At 43.2% G+C, this 20737-nt stretch overlaps 1 protein-coding gene across 3 annotated transcripts in view; it reads right to left on the bottom strand.

The window, feature by feature from the left end:
* Positions 1–18978: 18978 nt before the first annotated feature.
* Positions 18979–20737, bottom strand: part of DBF4 (DBF4 zinc finger) — a 49783-nt gene continuing 48024 nt past the window's right edge. For all 3 annotated transcript variants that reach the window (XM_050939545.1, XM_050939547.1, XM_050939546.1), the window contains one exon: positions 18979–20368. In XM_050939545.1, the coding sequence (XP_050795502.1) occupies positions 19297–20368 (1072 nt within the window). In that variant the 3' untranslated portion in view covers positions 18979–19296. The remainder of the gene's footprint in view (positions 20369–20737) is intronic.

Raw genomic sequence — 20737 nt, 5'->3', positions numbered from 1 at the left:
GCCCTTTAAAGTATGTGATACTGATCACCAGCAGAGACTAGATACAGGACTAGACAGACCATTGGTCGGATCCAGTATAATTTTTCTTCTTCAGCTACCATTACCACTGTCCACATCACATGGCATAGGTTCACCAAGTCAGCGCCAGCATAAAGCATGGACCATTTGTAATGATTACTACAAACCCCTTGGTCTAGTTTCTGTCACAGAAAGGTCAAAGGATTGGGGTAAGGTAGGGGTAGTTGTATACACACAACAATCCCTTTATAGACCAATTATGGCCTCAGCTTTAATTTAGGTACCATGAAACACAATCTCTTTAAGAATAATATTTAGTATTTGCAGATACAAACCAAATGCAAAGAGGAATATTTATAAAAATGTGTTTAACAGAAGTGCATAAGACGTTAGATTCCTTAGCTAAGCATGAATTCTAATGGTAGAGATTTAAACAAGCTAAATGTAAGGGGACTGTTGTGCCCTTACTAACATTCAGTGGGGGTGTTTGGTTGCTAGCTCCCAGCACTAAAAGGGGAGGGATTGATGGCAAATCAGGACCCTGAGACTGACAGTCCTCAGGAACAATGGGGAGAGGCCAATGCTCCAGGTCAGCCTGATTGACAGGGCGGGCAGGCTAATCAAAGAGACAGAAGGCCAGGGTGGGTCCCCTCCTCCCTGTGAGCTGGAAGTGCCTGGGTCAGACGGAGTGGGGCCGAGCTAAGGAGAGAGCAGGGGCACAAGCTAAGCTGCTGGGAGCAGAGCTGCAGCCCAAAAAGCCAGAGCACAGCCCAGAGAGAGAGACCTGCCCTGGGAGGGGAGCTGCAGCAACCAGAGCCAGAGGGGCCAGACAAGCAGCCCAGGAAGCAGGTCAGAGCTGAGAGAGAGTCACAGAAGCAGCCTGCCGAGCAGACCTGCCCTGGGAGCAGAGCTGTAGCAACTGGAGCCAGAGAAGCAGCCCAGGGAGCTGAAGGCAGAGCAGCAGCAGCAGCCGTGCTGAGGCAGTGTGGAGCTGGGGCTGGAGCAGTCCGGAGCTGGGTGCGGTGAGCAGCTCGGGAGAGCGAGGGGGACGCTGGGCAGTGGGCCCAGCACAGGGAGACACCTCAGCCAAGAGTCTCTGCAGGCCAGACTTGGAGGGGGATCATAACCCTGACAGAGTGGACGTGACACTGGCGAGAAAGAACCCTCCCACCCAGAGCCTGAGAGTGTGTGGCCACCACCAGAGCAAGTGTCCAACCCGCAGCATCCCTGCAGCACAACCAGCGCCTGAGAAGGAGGCCTGGGATCTACAAGGAACAGACTGTGAACTGCCCTGACATTCCAGAGAGACTGTTTGTAATGTTCTCTGCCACAGAGCAGGGTGATGTGTTTTCCTTTAACCTTTTCCATTTTTCCTTATTTTTTTTTAAATTAATTGTTAATTAAATAACTTGTATTTGCTTTAAATTGTATGATGTGATCAGTGGGTCAGGGAGGTGCGCAGTGCAAAGAGAGTACCCCGGAGTAAGGACACCCTAGCCCCTGTCCTAGGTGACCACAGCAGGGTTGGGGGTTGAGCCCCCCAGGAATCCTGGGCCAGCCTTGTTGGGGTTACGAGGACTCTGCCAGACAGGAGAGTGGAAGGGGAGTCCTCAAGGGCAAGGAGGCCTCTGGGTAAAGGAAGTGAGAGCGAGGACTCAGATCCTTTCACCAGCCCACTTCACCGGGGTAGTGCAGAAGCCAGGAAAGTTCCCCACAATAGCGGGACCATTCCCCCGCTTACATAAAGAAATATTTTAAATCATATTCTCTGTCACTAAGGGAACCATATATGTGTACTCATCCTTTTCTGGTGTGTAAAGTGGAAGACATGACAAGTTTCATCCTCCAAAAAGAACTTTTCCTCTCTATTGTGCCTCTTTACAGTTAACCCTCCTGGGTCATTTGTGAAGCCTGCCAGGAAACATTTCACATGTTTGTTTACTTATGTTGCCCCATTGGTTGCTGAAGCTCTTCAAGGCTGTTCAAAAGTATGTGTGAAATCTTTACACATCTGAGCAAACAATAGTAGTTATATCTCATAGTTGAACACTGATGTGGACTTCTCCCCGTGAGGGGAAGGGAGGTGTCAAGCTAAGGGTCCCCTCACACAAAAGCTATTTTAGCAAGCTGTGTTGGGCTGATTCTGAGTATTTTATCCATTGTCCTGCTGGCCCAGCACACACAAACTTGAGTATTTGTTTTTTTTTCTTCACTAGGTTGAAAAGTTCATCCTAATCCATCTTTATATAAGCGTGTATTAATATATGCTTTCCCAAGCTGCAACATCTCCACAGCCCCTGAGACACAAAGAACACATACATCACTATCTATATACAGCAAGAGAGATTAAAGTTTAAAATGTCACTGGTTGACGGAGGAATCTAGAATAGGTAAATGTGATTTTTAGAAATAAAAGTAGCCATTGATTTACTCCAGATATTGAGGAGGTTGTTTTGAGATTAGAATGAATTACAAGTAATGGTTACTTTCCACATTTTTCAGATATAATGTTATATATTTTTTACTTCCTTTCTCCCCATAGAAAATATGAAAATTACATAGTCCAAACAACATGAATAGACAAAAAAAAATACAACCTAAAAATCAAGAAAAGTACTGACATATTCTAAGATCTAAGTATGATTCCTGATAGAAACTTTTGAGGTATACAATTTACTGGTGTTGAACTGAACAACAAGAAATCTCGACTCTAACCATCTGAATATATCTGGGATTCAACAAGTTAATTCCATTATCTTTGACTTGAGTGTTTAATGCTAGTAATTAATGAGGGTAATAAATATATTCAAGCCCCTTTAACTAATGGACTGTAGGGCCACAATCCTGCTCCCAGAGAAGCCAATAGCAAAACTCCCCAAAGCAGGAAACCTAAAATGAGATCCGTTACAACTTCTGGCTAGCAAAATAACTGATAACAGTAGAAAAGATTAAATAAGCAATATGCTGGAACTCCTTAAGGAGGACTCAGAGAACACAATTGTAGACATTCTGATCGGCAGAGAAAAAAAATATCATCTGAGTGGGAAAATGGCCACGTAGAGAAACTGCCAAAGACAGGAGACCTCAGTGTAAAAACAAGTAAAATACTTACTGGTAACAGACTAAATTAAACAGTAGATTAAAGGCAGAGTTCAGACAGGAGAAATCATATATAGATAAATAGTAACAGTACAGATCATAGAACTGTCAATCGAATAGCAGTCACACTCTACATGAATTTCAGAGATTTCCAAAAAGCCGTGGACACAGTAGCTAGAACAGCCTTACAGACGTTGCTACACCACTATGGAATCCCCAAGAAATTTGCAAATATTATCCAGAAGTTCTATGTAAATATGACATGCCAAGTAATGCATAACAGCAGACTGACTGAGACACAGCTGGCTCCCAGCCTGGTTGCTAGGCAACCCACCAAGCTCAGCTGGGCCTAATAAGACCCCTCCAAACAGTTGCACTTCCTGATTGGGCAGAGGAGCCTGCAGTCTCCTACTTGATCCCTGCAGGACCAGTACAGTTGGTGCTTAGCGTCTACCGTACCTACCGTGGTGCTTACCCTGCTTCAAGCCTTTGCTCGCAGCCCAGTTTCTGCCTTGCTCATAGCCCTGCCCCAGCCTGTACCTACCCCTTCTGATTTCTGGCTCCAACTCTTGGCTATGTCCCTGTTTACGACTTCAGTTTAGGCTTTGGCTTCTGACTCTGGTTCTAACTTTTAGCCTGGCCCCTCAAACCCGACTCCAGCTTCACCATTGGACAGTACCTGTGTTGTCCTGGATTTGAGGTGTATATATCTCAGAATGTGATCAAGCAAATTGCAATCATATTATGTGCACTCTACCATAATGAATTAATGAAATAGAACACCACATGGAAAAGGATTAATTTAGAGACAAGTTCTCAGAAGCAAGGTCATAACTAATGGCAGTTCTGCTAATCAGTATGGGAGGAAGGGAAGAAAAAGTAAATAACTGAGAATGAAAAAAAATATTATGTGGATGGACAGCCTTGAGTCAAGACACCTCTGATAGTAAGTTGATTGAAAGTTAGGAGAAGTGTTGATTTAGTAGGAGTCTGTGACATTGCACCCCATAAGGCTTTATGGAAATATGCTTATGAATGTATATATGACATAACTGGAATATATTATATGTTACATATGCCATGTAACATCTATGTAAAGGTTATGATCTACTGAATATGTTCATCCTATTTGTATGCATGTGTCATTATTGTATTTGAAGTTATGAATATTGTCTGTATACTTGTTTGATTTTAAATAGCATTAGTAAGGCATTTGGTCAGCTTCTTTAGGAAGGAATTTGCAAGTTAAGTGCCCAGTCAAGAAGCACTTAACTCCAATCCACATAAGAAGTCTACATGAGGACGTTCAAGGTAGCATGTGAACCATGGCTGCTACTTGTAAGTTCTGAATCATGCATGGATATGTGACTCCAAACTCCATCTTGTAGCTGGAATTCTATATAGGGAGAGGGAGGAGTATCCACCCACAAGATAAAATCTATTTAAACCCCTGGGAGACTCCTCCATTTTGTCTTCAGCTGGCTCAAGAGATAGCATCTCCACCCCAAAGGATACTTGAAAGAAACTGGAACAAAGGACAGTAACCACGGGGGGTGTGACTGACTGCTGGACCCTGACTAGGAGACTAGTCTGTAAAAGAAAGCTTACTGGAACACCTCTGAGGGTGAGATTTTATCTGTATTCAGTTTTCTTCCTGTATTAGGCATAGACTTGAATGTTTTATTTTATTTTACTTGGTAATTCATTTTGTTCTGTCTGTTACTACTTGGAACCACTTAAATCCTACTTTCTGTATTTAATAAAATCACTTTTTACTTATTAACTCAGAGTATGCATTGAGTTAATGGGGGAGGGACGAACAGCTGTGCATATCTCTCTATCAGTGTTATAAAGGGCAAACAATTTGAGTTTACCTCGTATAAGCTTTATACAGGATAAAACTGATTTATTGGGGGTTTAGATCCCTTTGGGAGCTGGGCATCTGAGTGTTAAAGACAAGAACACTTCTTAAGATTCTTTCAGTTGAGCTTGCAGTTTGTGGGACATGGTTCAAACCTGGGTCTGTGTCTGTGGTTGGTAAGTATGTCTGGCACAACTAGGCAGGGCTCTGGAGTCCTAAGCTGGCAGGAAAGCAGGGGCAGAAGTAGTCTTGGCACACACATTGGCAGCCCCAAGGGAGTTTCTGTGATCCAACTCATCACAGGGTCATTATGACCTATGTGTTTAGTAGAAGTTAGTTAAAACGTTCAGATAATAGAGGGTATTTGGGAGCAGTCCTCGGGTGCCATCCTGGGAGAGAGGTGTTTTCCTGATATCTTTACTCCCTGGCAGGGAGGCATTTGGCCAGGGCTGACCTGTCGTTGATTACTCAGTACCATCTCAGAATATACATAAATATCTGGGATGTTCTAAACCTATTGCTTATGTCTGTGTGTGCTTAAATCTAATAAACTGCAGTGTTAGAGAAAAACATGTTTACTTGAATTACTCCTTGATCAGACAGAATCACTGAGTTCCTGTTGCTTTATTCCTTACACCATCTGAAGTTAAATAGTTAAGTTGCCCCTGCTGTGGGTTCTGATAACCTCAGGTAACACCTGATCCCTGGGTCTTTGCTTGTCATTACCTGAACAGCCACCACAATCACCAGTAGGTAGACCAACCATGGTCAAGCAGCTTACAATTTGAGTGCTCCAGCCCCGGAGACTCTTGGAGAGGCAAGCAGCAGGCCAAGCCGCACCTAAGATTCTTGTCAAATACCTGGAGTTTGCCAGGGCATTCAAAAAACAGAAGGTGGTCTTCCTACCACACTGCTGCAGTTATGAGTGCCGTACTGAACTTTGCCCAGGAACAGAGGTTTCCTTCAGATGCATTTATGCTCTCTCTTAGGCCTTGTCTATGTTACTGCAGTAAGTCAACCTAAGTTACACTACTCCAGTTACATGAATAACATAACCGAAGTCAATTACCATGGTGTTTATAATATGCTGTGTCGACGGGAGACATTCTCCTGCCAACTTACCTTGCTCTTCTTGGGGAGTTGGAGTAAAGGAGCTGACCAGAGTGCTCTGAGACTGATTTCGCAGCTCTTCACCAGACCCGTTAAATCGATACTGCTGCATCCATCATGGCAGTGCCAATCTACCAGTAAGTGTAGACATGGTCTGAGCCAGAGCTGCAAGCCCTCCAGGAATATCTAGAGGAACACCCATAGAAGGGATTTATTTGTCCCTCCACCTCCCCAGTCGGTACCCTTGTATTCTTCATAGCCAAGAAGGATGGCTCTTTCCAAGCATGCATTGATTACCAAGCACTAAATCAAATTGTGGCACATATCTGATATCCCCTTTTCCTTAATGATGAGCTTGTGAAGAGACTTCAGTCAGCTTGGACCTTCTTGAAATTAGACTTGTGTGGAGTGTATAACTTTGGCAGACTTTGGCCACACTATGAGTGGAACTAAGCATTCTGATCTAGGTATGATTATTTTGACTCTTTGGCCATTTGGCCTCTGTAATGCTCCTGCATTACAAACCTTCTAGCATTTTATGAATGATATCTTTAGGGATATCTTTGATCAGTTCATGTTAATCTATTTAGATGACATTCTCATCTTCTCTGAAAATCAAGACCTCTATGACCACTATGTACATATCCTTCTAGATGGCAGAGAGTTGGTTCTGACTAAGCCAAAGCCTGAAAAATGCAAATTTGACATGGAAATGGTGGAGTTTCTGGGTTATGTCATCTCTCTGGCAGATTTTTCTGTGGACTCCAGCAAGATACTAATGATCACAGAGTGGAAAACACCCTCAAATATGCAAGGGGTAAAGTGATTCCTGGGCTTTGCAAATTTTTACAGGTGATTAATTAAGGGGTTTTCCACCCTGGTCACTTTTTTAATGTCCCTCCTTAAGAAGGAGACCAAATTTGCTTGGTCCGCTTATATGCGGGCTATGTTTGAAAACCTAAAAGGGTTTTCACATCTGCTCCATCCTAACCCACCCAGATTGTGCTTGGGTCTTTATAATTGGAATTGATGCCTTGAACTTTGCTATAGGTGCAGTCATTTCTCAAGCTGCAGGACTCCGCCAGCTACTCCACTCCATGCCTTTTTCTTTTGGCAACAGAGAGGAAAAACTATGATATTTGGGAGAAGGAACTCCTGGCCTTTGAGGAGTGGTGGTTCCTCCTTGGAGCAGCCAGCGCCAATGTCCAAGTTTGGATGGACCACAAAAAACCACAACACCTACAGTCAGCCCAACAGTTAAACCAACACCATAGCCATCGGGCACTCTTTGTAACCCAGATTCAATTTTACAGTTACTTATCACCTAAGGACTAAAAATGGGAAGGTAGATGCCTTGTCCTTCACGAATGAACAAGATGAAGTTGAGAAGGATGTTTGTATCCACTTCATCGGAGGGATAGGCGTTAACCCTCTGATGATCGCTATCCACTCTCTGCTCCTCAGCGACCCATTTGTGGTACCAATCTGCCAGTCCCTGGAAAACCCTGGGTCCTCCTCCAGGTCAAACTTCCATCTAAAAGGGGATTGCCTTTACATTTCTGAAAGAGAGCCCCAACTCAAAGTATTGAGCTTGTACCATGATTCCCCCATGGCAGGACATTTTGGCCAGTTTAAGATCAGGAATCTGATTTTCAGGTATTTCTGGTGACCAAACTTATGAAAAGATGTTAAAGACTGTATTAGGATGTATCATCTCTGCACTTGTACTAAAAGGCTGTGCATGAGACCAGTGGGCCTTCTCCAGCCCCTTTCCACACCTCCACATTCTTGCTCCATCTTCTTGATGGACTTCATTGTGGACATGTCCCAATCCCAATGGCACAAAATGCTTGTAGGATGCTGCATTTATTTATCTCATTTATAACCTTGATAGCCCATGGCGTAAAGTTATATGGAGTGTATGCATTGTAAACCTTTATAATCGTGTAACTCACCAAACAGGAAAAGAAGCATTAATTAACGTAAAAGCCTTGTCCTGTATACACAATGGCCCGTTGAAGGTAAATGGGGTATTGTATAGCATCAAAGGAGAGAGGCCCTGTTAATTGCATTCCTAACTGCCTCCAGGAAAGAGACCCACACATGAACTGTTTTCATCAGCTTGTACTCTAGAGTGGAGGGCATAAAAACCCCAGACAAGGAAAAACTGGATCTCTCTTTGCTGTTTGGACTCTTATAAGGATTGGAGCTAAGAAACAAAAAGCAGAAATCCCCTGAAAGACATTTAGTGGACAGATTACATCATCAGTGTCACCTTTTGGAACCACAGACTGTGACTCATTTGTACTTATACGTTGCCTGCTTTAACCTGTAAAACATGCTCTCATTTCTTTTTCTTTTTCTTAGTTAATAAATCCTTAGTTTACTATAGGATTGGCTACTCGCATTGTCTGTGTGTGAGACTGAAGGTACAAACTGATCTGGAGTAAGTGACTAGTCTATTGTGACTGGGAGCAACCTGAATATTTTGTGATTTTTGGTGCAAGTGATCATTTATCACTAAGTCCACCTTGCCTGGGTGACAAGGTAGACTGTAGTGCCCAGGGGGACTATTTGTGACTCTATGGTAAGATTGTTACAGTGATCCAGAAGTTCACATGTGTTAGTGGGTTGGTGAAATCTTATTATAGACCATACCACCAGTTTGGGTTGTCTGCCCTGCTTTTTGACAGTCTGGTCTGAGATTGGTACACACTTATGAAGCACTCCAGAGTGCATGACAGACACACCCAGTTCATCTTCTGGGCCTGACAGGAATACCCCTGCTGTACTGGCACCAAGCACCTCATTTCAACTGCCTACTACCCTCAGACTGCCAGCCAGACCAAAATGGTCAGCCAGACATTGGAACAGTACCTCCACTGTTTACTGTTGGCAAAATTTGCCTACAATAACACAACTCATATCTCCATCAACTCAGCCTGTTCTTCGCAAACTTCATTTTTCACCCTCCTGGTTTCAACCACAGAAAACTATCAGAAGATTACTCTATTCCAGCAGCCATAGATATAGTCCTCCACCTCCACCAAATTCATCAGGAGTACACAAAGCATTTAGCCACTGACAAGGAATCCTATAAGAGCTATGCTGGTTGACAGGGGCAAGCCGCCCCAGACTTCAATGTAGTCAATAAAGTGTGGCTTTCCAGGCAGAATTTGAAATCAACCTATCCCTCTGCCAAGCTCAACCACAAGTCCCTCAACCCCTTCCAGATCAACCAGGAGATGAATCTAGTGACCTTCAAGTTCCAGCTCCCTTAAAATCCACCCTGTCTTCTATGTCTCTCTTCTCAAGCCATTTGTCAGCAACCCCGTTTCTGGATGGAGAGTGTGACATTCTATGTGTCGGGGAAGCCCCGTGTAGCCCCTATATTAATAATTTATATATAATTGTGATATTTCACAAAGCATGCCACACGAGGTATCAGCAGAAAGGTTAGGATCTGCTGAAAGCCATTATTCTATCTAAATATGCATATCATTAGTGCATATGAAGTTATGAGATTGTGTTGTATGGTTATCACTAAAATATGCTGTGAGCTGGGGAACTGCCCAAATATTTGATCCCCACAGACAAGGACAAAGAAGCTAATGAACACCTGGGTGGGTGTCAAACCCCTCTCAATAGCCATTGTCCAGCAAAGAAGTTACTATTTAATGACTCATTTACATAAAGCCACACCAGGGGAATTACTCAACCTTGCCTGGTGACTCAGCAGTGTCCACCAGACATGCCTGGACTTGTGTTCTCCAAGCACATGGACTAAGGGTATAAAACAGAACACAGGGGCCCTATGCTTGGCCTTTTCTCCTCCTCCCCGCCTATGCTGCAAGCAACAAGGACACTCCGAAGACTCCAACAGAGAAGACCGGCCCAGGGTTCAAGGGTGAAACCTTTGTACTATGAACTGCAATATCCAGTGGGGTGAGAAAAACTGCTTAATCTAGATGTTGCCCAGTCTAACAGGGTTGAGAGTTTAGACTGCATACTTATATTTTATTTTGGTAACCACTCTGACTTTTTGCCCATCACTTAAAAAAAAATCTCTTTTGAAATCAATAAATTTGTTTGACTGTTTATCTTTACCAGTGAGTTTGCCTGAAGCGTGTGGTAAATCTGCTCAGGTTTACAAAGGTTGGTGTATATCCACTTTCCATTGATGAACCAATTAATCAACTTCAACTGCTCGTCTTGAGCAGTGCAAGACGGTATATTCCTGAGGTACAAGGCTGGGAGCTGGGGGCGGGATTTGGCTGGTGCCTTTCTCTGTGATTCATGTGTGGATCTGGGAGCATTCATACAATCAAGCTGGGTGTGGGGCTCCACATACAGTTATGCTGAGTGATAACAGCGCCTGGAGGGGTTTGCTGCTTGTCACTAGCAAAGCATTGTGAGAGACAGTCCAGGCTGGAGAGTTAAGGGGGCACAGTGGTCCCACAGTCCCAGGCTTCACCCTGGGGATCCTTTCACAGATGGATCCACCATTACCACCCATAGTGGTCCAGGGACAGGAAGAGTATGAGGTCCACCAAATCCTTGATTCCTCATGGGTAAGGGGTAAGTCTCAGTACTTCATGGATTGGAAGGGGTACAGGCCAGAGGAGAGATAGTGGGAACCCGTAAAAAACATCCATGCCACTGCTGTGTTACAAGAATTTCACCAACAATACCCAGACAAGCCAGGCCCACAGCCCCTAGAAGACCACCTATGGCAGGAGCTACTGTCAGGGGCACAATCTGGTTACTAGGCAACACAGAAAGCTGAGCAGGACCAAGTAAGTCCCCTCAAAATGGCTGCACTTCTTGATTGGACAGATGAGCCAGTGGTCTGCTACTTGAGCCTTGCAGCACAAGCACAGCAGCTGCGGAGCGTGTACCATGCCCACAGCTGTGCTTACCTTGATCTCATTGTTGGTTCCTGCTTCCAATCCTCATTCCCAGCCTCAGTCTGTGCCATTCTGATTCCTGGCTTTGATTCTTGGTTACATCCCTGACTGTGACTCTGGCTTACCCTGAACCCCCAGATATGACTAGGACTTTGATTTATCCTTCATCTTAGACTCTGGATTCTGACTCCAGTTCTGATCTTTAACTTGGCCCCCTCGACTCTGACTCCAGATTCAGCCTTAGACCAGTGTCTGATCCCTGGATCTTCCCTTGTTGTTACCCAAACTGCTACCACAATCACCAGGCAAGATCCTGCTCAACCCACCAGGAAGGCCACCCATGCCCTGGTAATTTCCTGACTCAGACTACAAAGATGCTTTATGTCACCCCTGGTCTTCCTATTGGTAACTGAGTGGGTAATGAGAGGCCACAGAACAGCCAGGGGGTATACAGTAGATTTACATACAGAAGCTAGAAGACCTGAACTTTGCAGATGCCATCAACCTGCTGTCCCATACTCACAGAGATATGCAAACTAAAACAAATAATCTCCAGCCCAATGCACAGTTAGGAGGGCTGTAAAACAACATTGAGAAAACTAATTCTATGAGAAATGATACACAACAAGAAACATTTTCTGGAACTGACATAAAAGAGGTCCAACACTTCACTTAGTCGCATTGTAAGCAAAACAGATGGAACAGATGAAGACATTAAAGCCAGAATAATGAAAGCCAGATATGTCTTCACAACCCTAAAGTTGATCTAGAGACACATAAACTTGCCCTGTGAACTTTGAGTATTTAACACCCTTGTAAAATCTATCTTACTGTATGTGCTGAAACTTGGAGTCCTATCAATATTTTATTATAAAAACTTGGAGTTTAAATAAACAGCTGCCTTAGACAAATCCTCATCATGGCCAGAAAAAAAAAAATCTCAAATTAAGAACTTTGGAGGAGGATGAAACAGAGACCGATATGACAGGAAATTACAGAATGAAAATGGAGGTGGTTGGGACACACATAAAGGAAAGAACCAACAGCATAAGAAGAGAGGTGCTGGATTGGAATCCCCATGGCAATAGGCAATGAAGTAGCCCTAGGACAACTTGGAAATTCACAACAAAAGCTGAACTGAAAGCTATTAAAATGAAATGAGGGAAAAAGCAAAGACTGCAGCAAAAGACCACGAAAAATGGAAGGTAGTGGTGAAGGCCTTAAGTTCTGCATGGAATAAGGAGGCATAAGTAAGTAAATAATACCAGAAATAACCAAAGCAACAACTTTAGATGTGATTTTTCAAAAACCTAAGTCATTTAATACAAGTTCCATTGACTTTTAATGGTAATTGGTAGGGCCCTACCAAATTCATGGCCATGAAAAACATGTCATGGACCGTGACATCGGGTCTTCCCCTGTGAAATCTGATCTTTTTTGTGCTTTTACCCTATACTATACAGATTTCATGGGAGAGACCAGTATTTCTCAAATTGGGGGCCCTGACTCAAAAGGGAGTTGCAGGGGTGTCGCAAGGTTATTTTATGAGGGTGTGATATTGCCACCCTTACTTCTGCGCTGCCTTCAGAGCCGGACAGCTGGAGAATGGTGGCTGCTGAGGGCCCAGCTCTGCAGGCAGCACCACAGATGTAAGGGAGGCAATACCACACCATGTCATCCTCACTTCTGCGCTGCTGCTGGTGGCAGCTCTGCCTTCAGAGCTGGGCTCCTGGCCAACAGCCGCTATTCTCCTGCTGCTTAGCTCTGAAGGGAGCTCTGTTGCCTGCAGCAGTGCAGAAGTAAGATTAGCAGTACTGCAACCTCCCTACAATAACCTTGTGACCCCTTCCCCACTCCTTTTTGGGTCAGGAACCCCACAATTACAACACCTTGCAATTTCAGATTAAAATATCTGACATGAAATTTATGATTTTAAAAATTCCATGATCATGAAATTGACCAAAATGGACCATTAATTTGGTAGGGCCCTAGTAATTGGGCTCTTAAATTATGTAGGCATTTTTGAAGAGGCCATCCTTATTGAATGATTTTTTAAATCCTAGTATAACTGTTTCTGTTGAGTTGAAATTTACAATTTTTAAGTACCTTAACTGGTTGAAGTTAATACTGTATAATGCTGATAAAGCAGCACATTCAGCTTGCATTGCTAACACAAGTTTTTAAATATTAAAAAGAGATTCAAGTTAATGAAAGATATTCATTTAATTTTTAAAAAAGTTTTGATTCAACATTCCAGATTTGCTGTGTCTAAAGTTTTTTGTGGTACTCTATTTAAAGAGACTAGAGAAAAATAAATTGTAATGTTTAGTTCAATTACAGAACATTTATAGCAATATATCATATATAAACAGGAAAAATATTGACTTTTTTACTTAAAAATAAGTCTAATGCACATTTTTACAAACACACATTTCAAGCAATCAATATTAAACTATGATTTATTCAGTAAATTAAAAACATCCATTAAGGCTCTTCACTGGTACAACATAGAATTTTAGCTGTATTGTTTTTTGAATTTTTCATTGTTTTTTCCTGTTCCTTTTGATAGCTAACAACATTACCAGCACACCACAGTATATTTTTGACCAGATAAAGCTAATTATAACTAAATATTATGAAACATTCAAATTCTGGACACATGAAGCTTTATTTGGTGGTCAGTAATCTCATATCAATAATATCCAGTTAAATGCAAGGCTCAACTTATAAATATAACTGGAGGGTGTTTTTTGGCTAATGTATATCTCAGACTTTGACCTCAGAAGTTATTTAGTCCAGGATATGGATATTACCTGAACAAGATGCATCCTGAAAGTATCATCTAAATGTAGAGCAAATTACGCAGATAATTCGTTCTAAAGTTAAGTCAATGATGCAGCTTCATCTGGAATGCTGTGTGCAGTAATGGCCGCCTCATCTCAAAAAAGGTAATGAACAATTAGTATGTGTTCAGAAAAGGGTAATGAGAATGATTCAGGACCTGGAAGAGAGACTGAAAGAACTGGGACTGCTTACCACAGAAAGGAGATGAATATGAAGAGACATGGTATAAGGAGCTAAAATAATGAGTGGTATAGATAAGGTAGATTGGGAGCTACTGTTCTCCCTGTCTCAGGGCACAAGAATAAGGGAACTTTAGTATTATTTATTATTTGTATTATCACAGTGCCTAGAAGCCTCACTCAGGCACTATACAAACACAGAAAAAAAGACAGTTCTGGCCCCAAAGAGCTTACAGTCTAAGATAAGAGACAACAGATGGATACAGACAGACCAGTTGGGGAGTACAAGAAAACAGTGAGACAATATTCATCAGCATGACAGGCAGTGGTCTCAGCACACCAGCAGCCTAACCATTGTCAAGTTTTTTGTAAGCATCATGGCAAAGCAGGGGGAAATTGAAGGAGAATCAGAACGCCCCATGCTCCCTAATACGGCCACTCTGTTGGCCACCGGCCTTGCTGCCACTGTGATGTGGTGGATGGCGCAGCAGGTTCTGGTGCCCAATCCCGGTCGCTGAAACCAGGACGATGAGCTGAAGTAGGTCTCTGTGCCAGAGGAACCACATTCCAGCAACCAGGGAGGGGCTGTCAATGCCTGAGTCAGTTTACTGGTCGAGGTACCAGTGATCGTAAGTGACCGGTGATTGTGCTGGGGAGAGCAATCCAAGTGCCGAGGGAACCGGCATCAGGGGTATTGGTGGTGCTGTGGAGACTGGCAATAAGATGAGGAGTGTTCCCATGGTGCTGGCGATCAGGACCGATGTCTAGAGGTAGATCAGCGAAAGAGTGAGTGATGCCAGTCATAGTATGTCGACTGTCAACCCCATTCCGGAGAGTAGTGCCAAGGAGACCAGGAGGGGAGTCCGGGCCAACACCAAAGAGATTGGGACCTGCCTGGGGAGACGGTCGCTTCTTGTCCGGTGATTGAGTGCACTCCCCTACCTTCTGAGGGGCCTTAACAGCAGGCTTTCCCTCTAAGGGAGCCTTAGACTGTTCCTGTGGCACCAAAGACATCACAGAGGCAGGCGAAGACCTGTGCTCTTTCTGTGCCTGGGCTGGGATGACAATGGGGCAGGCAGGGTTGTGGGTCCCATATCGCTCCCAGGAGTTGGTGGAGCCCCAGTCGTGGAGGCACGCTTGCACGTTCCAGAGAAGGCTGGCAGGCAGGCCTGGGTCCCTTGCTGGATGACCCCGGATCTTCTTGCTTGCTACTGAAGAGTGCTTCTTAGTCCTCTTTTTTGGTACCGGTGACCGCAAATGGTGTTGGGAAGAGGCTGGTGCCAGTGGTGGACTGCGCACAGAGGCTGAGGCACTCAGTGTGGCCTGCGTAGAAGGCTTGGAAGCCAGACGGACTCCATCAGGAGAGCCTTGAGGTGAATATTCCTCTCCTTTTGAGTGCGGGGCCAAAAGTTCTTGCAGATCCGGCAACGCTCCTTAATGTGCGACTCCCGCCAGCACTTAAGGCAGCTGTTATGGGGGTCACTCACAGGCATAGGCCTGCTGCAGTCCGAGCAGGGCTTAAACCTGGCAGCCTCGGGCACTCTGGGGCAAAGTCCCCACTGGGACCCTAATTACTAACACACACTTAACTACTTAATGCTATCAACAATGTACAAGAGGCCCGACGGTATAAAGTCCAAGGGAGGAAAATCGCTAGCTCTTGTCAAGCAAGAAAGGAGCTCTGACTGACCACCATGCTGCCGGTCCATGCCTGAGAAGGCATGGACCGGCAGCACCTGATATACTGCGACATGAGCACGGCACTCTAGAGGGCACCACAGCTGGCACTATGGGTACTGCTAAGGCAAAAATCTCTGATGGCCACATACGTGGCGCGTGCACACCTAGAATGGAATCAACATGAGCAAGCACTTGAAAAATGAGTTTTTGCAACTGCATCACTGTTGACTCTCATTCAATTTGAGATAAACAATAATGCCCAGATTTTTTCAGCAGTACTACCATCTAACCAGTTATTTCCGATTTTGTAGTTCTGCATTTGATTTTTCCTTCCTAAGTGAATTACTTTGCACTTCTTTACCGAATTTCATTTTATAACAATTCTCCAATATGTCAAGGTCATTTTGAATTCTAATCCTGTCGACTTAAGTGATTGCAACCTTCCCCACCCCATTTTGGTACCATCTGCAGATTTTAAAAGCACACTTTCCACTTATTATCCAAGTGATTAATGAGAAGGGACACACACCATCTGTCTGTGTGTTAAAAGCAAAGCAAACACCTTCCGGGGTACAAGTCCAACAGGAGCCTCTCTCAGTGCCCTCTGTAATGTTTCTTTCTTTGTCTCTGCTCCGGAACAGAGTAGTGCCCCAGGGATCCTTCCCTGGAGGCAATGTCTTCACCCTCTCAGACCCCAGCTCTCCAGCTGGGCCACTACCGTTCAGTCCCCATTCTGAGGTGCCTCAAAGTCCAGGCCACTTCCCCTAGTGACTAATTGGTGGTTGGGGAGGATCTGGGCTCGCCCATTACTTCGGGTCTCAGACCAAGGACTCTGTAGATAGATAAAGTGACACACCAATAGCTGCTAAGTTGCACTGCTGCTCTTATTCCGTGGGCCACTTCCCTGTGGCTCTAGCACATTTTTCACTTTTATCTCAGGGCCTTATCCTTGTGGAGTCCCAGCAGCTAGCCTGTAGCACCATCCACTCTCCTCCAGCTCTCACAAGGAACTGCATTAGCTCTGGCTCTGCAGCTCTTTTTATACTGACCCACTGGGCCCTGATTGGCTGCTTCCCACACAGTCACTTAGGCAGGTTGGAGGTCCTCTCTATTGCCCTTTTCTTGGGTAGAGTGAGGAAGGGCCTTGAGGCCTAAAGCAGGGAGCCTCAAGGCCTAGTCCACCCCATCACAAGGCCAAATAAGATCCCCAGAAAAATGGGGAAGAAAAATCCCATGAAATCTCTGACATCTAATTCTATACTAACAACAGCAACAACAAACACAACACTATATTAACTAAAAACAATCACAAAACATGTTGAGGCAGGCATGAGGCAGACATGCTATAGTTCTGTCTCAGACCAAGACAGTGGAGAAAGAACTGTGGCTGGTTCACCTGTACAGCCCTGTATACCCTCAGAGTGAGGGATGAGGTTGTGTAGAGCATGTGTGCAGGCTGAACAGAAACTGCTAATGGTAAATATCTGATCAAGGGCTCAAGAAGCACATGCATATGTGAAGTGGAGCACACATAGGGACACCACTAGAAAAAGAATAATTTGTTCCAGTATCTTTTTGGGTATCAAAGTTAGGTTGAATTCCCTGGTCCTCTTTGTTCCCCTTTTTAATGATAGGTATTACATGCGCCCTTCTCCAGTCCTCTGGGGCTATACCTGTCCTCCAGGAGTTCTTGATAATTGTTAAAGATTCTGTGATTGCTTTAGTTCAGGGGTCCCCAACGTGGTGCCCGTGTCCTGGCCGGTGGTGGAGCATCCGTCAAAATGCCGCCGACAAGTGATGTCGAGAAGTGTCACTGCCGAAATGCTGTAGAAATTTGGCAGCATTTCGGCGGATGCTCCACCGCCGCCAGACGAAAAGGTTGGAGACCACTGCTTTAGCTAGTTCTTATGTATCCTGGGATAAATTTCATGAGACCTTGCTGCCTTAAATCTAACATCTAAATATTCTTTAACCTGTTTCTTCCCTATTTTGGCTTGCATTCCTTCCTGTTGTTGTTGATATCGTGTTGGGTATCTGGTCACTGTTAACATTTTTAGTTGATACTGAAGCAAAACATGTACCACAGTGGGAATAAAACAAATCATAGAATACCAGGGTTGGAAGGGACCTCAGGAAGTCACCTATTCCAACCCCCTGCTCAAAACAGGATCAATGCCCCAGACAGATTTTTGTCACAGATCCCTAAGTGGCCCCCTCAAGGATTGAACTCACAATCCTGGGTTTAGCAGGCCAATGCTCAAACCACTGAGCTATCCGTCCCCTCATAGTCATGTTACGGATATAAAAACAGACACAGAACTTGTGCAAGGTCAAAGTCTGTAGCAGAGTCAAGAATAAACAACAGACCTTCTGACTGCTAATTCTGTACTTCAACTCTAAAACCATACTCCTAATTGTACAGGGAGACATCAGCAAACCAGTGAAGTGCCTGAAACCACTATGGCTTATTGCTAAAAGCAGCCTAGTCAGTAGGCTGTAAATTGGCCATGTTGCAACCTCAGCTGGACCAAGGCAGGAGGAGAGGGGGTTTTGGGTGCCACAGAAAGGACAGCTTGACCCTGCATCCTTCCTGATAAGAATTGTGTTGAAGTCGCTGGTAAATGCATTTTGGAAGAGCAGGATGTGCCCTAGGAATGTTGATTGGGGCCTCAAGGCTGCAAACTCTGGGAAAAACCCACACCTGGTTAATTAATAATCAGAAGGAACCTCTTGTTTGACCACTGAAACTGCTAACTTAACAAGTTTTCTTTAAGGACATGTCATTCTATTTCTAATGTATAAATAAGGGGGAAAAGTTTGAGGTAGTTGGACTCTTTTGGACGCTCCCTCTGGATACATCTTGTAGTCCCCACCAGCAGACGGAAGATTTGGCCACCGGAAGTCTGCCATTGTGTCACTTGAGAGCCACACGCAGCCTTGGTAATTATCTAGCCTGCTGCTGACATGTGTAAATGCTTGAAACTAACTAAAGTTTAGCTTTAAGTGAAAGCATTCTTGTGCTGTCCTGTTTGTGCCCGCCATCTATTGGTCGGACGGCCTTGTCTCCCCTGATTTATTTCCTAACATCTTCTTGCACAAAGTAAAAGTTACCAAGAGCTTTGGGTTGAAAGAACCCCAGGTAACACTAATCTATGCCAGCTAGTAAGACTGATGGATTACTATTTAATAAGGAGCGAAAAAACTCCTCAAACCCAACAAGAACTTCAGTCAATCAGAAACCAACTACTTTGTTAAAAATAAAATACACTGTGTGCATACACACAAATAAACTGGTTTTTTATTGTCTGAAATTCACAATAAGGTACATGATGTATATAGATCTTGCCTAGAAGCTGGAGTTAAACACACTGCATCTTAGGAAATAACCTATTTATCAGTTGTGATAAGAAGTGTCTGTTTTTTTAGAAAAGCATGCCAGGATTATCTTTATTTTTCAGATTTACACATGTTTTTGCATGTATATTTGATATACCAAAACTTGAACACATAATTTAGAATACAAGAATTAATTTCCATGAATAAAATCCTCATCAGTTTGCAAATTTATTCAAAAGTCATTGTTTTAAATAAAGCAGCATTAAAATCCGATAAATGGGGTTGAGGAGGAAGAAGAAAATAATAACCACAGAGAATCTGCATTCTGTCCTTCCGAAATATCTTTCGGGCAACTTGAATTTTTTTTCTCAGGATAACTTGTAAACCCCTCAAAATCTGAATTTACGTCACTTGTCTGAAATAATTCCACAAGAGTCTGCATTGGGGAGCAACATGCGTTTTTCTTTTCTTCAATAACAGATACATCATCAGTTTGCTTTACACATAACTCCATAATCTGTTTCCGGTTTCCTCTTTTATTTTTTCCTAAGGAAAGTTTTACTTTTCTGTGCAGCTTTCCAGAAGGTGAGGTGGGTGTACTAATGACAGCCAATTCACTAGTTGCTTTGCTTGTAGAAAGACAATGTGGTAGCATCTCAGTCTTCAGAACTATATGGTGCTCTCTCTGTGGATCATTATCCATTCCAAAATCTAATTGTTTTTTGTTAAATGCTGAACTGGCATCTGTTTTCTTCAAATATTTTGCTGGTAGAACAAATGAATCATTTAATTTTCGTTTTGGCTGTGAGGTATTTTTGTCTTTTTCATTACTATCAGTGACTAGACCATGAGTATATAACTCTGTTTGCACTCCCTGTAAATTCTTTCTATTTAAATTTACTTCAGGTTCAAATACTTCATTACTAGAATGCCCATAAAATTCAGATAAGTTCTCGAGGTATGTTTTGTTGTCTTTCTGGGGAGGTAGCTGTATGAAGTTTGGCGATAAACCAGTCTCTTTTAGATTTAAAGCAAAGGAACCTTCTATTTTATCATTTTCAGCATTACATCTGAATTCACCGACTACTTCGGAAGGAAATGATGGATGGCAAGGAAGAACAGAATATAGATGTTCAGAAATGGAGTTATGTTTTTGTACCGAACTCTGGGATACTTTTGTACGTTGATGGTCCTGTTTTAGTGCCTGCACTGTAGTATCTTTCCAAGAATAACACTTGAATGAAATGTGTTGTCTTTTTACTCGTTCTTTCAGCTCATCTGCTTTAGTTATGTTTCCAGTAACAGGAGAAAAGTATCCCATACTATATTTTGTCCTAAAATTGAACAGTTTACAACATTAGAATCCAAAAGAAATATTTGAAGGAAACAAAAGATATCAGATTACTTTAACAAAACTTAATCTGTTAAATGTATCGAGGCGAGTATTAAGATTGAGAAAACTGTCTTTATTCTTATAACAAACTTATTTACGCTAATAAATGCTTATATTACCACAGTATCAGAAGGTATCATATACAAACTTCAATATTCAGAATGATTTCTGCAGCTTTTTAAATCATTTCTAAAATATTCTAAGAAAATGGCTTTGGGCTTAAACAAAACCAAATTCACAAATAGTAATCGGCATTTAAAAATGATGATCATTTTACATCATATTTTTTAACATGACAATAAGCTCAAGG

Source organism: Gopherus flavomarginatus, chromosome 2, assembly GCF_025201925.1.
Source record: "Gopherus flavomarginatus isolate rGopFla2 chromosome 2, rGopFla2.mat.asm, whole genome shotgun sequence".
Classification (NCBI taxonomy): Eukaryota; Metazoa; Chordata; order Testudines; family Testudinidae; genus Gopherus; species Gopherus flavomarginatus.
Note: the sequence above shows the minus strand (reverse complement) of the source record. Positions and strands in the feature narration are given on the sequence as shown.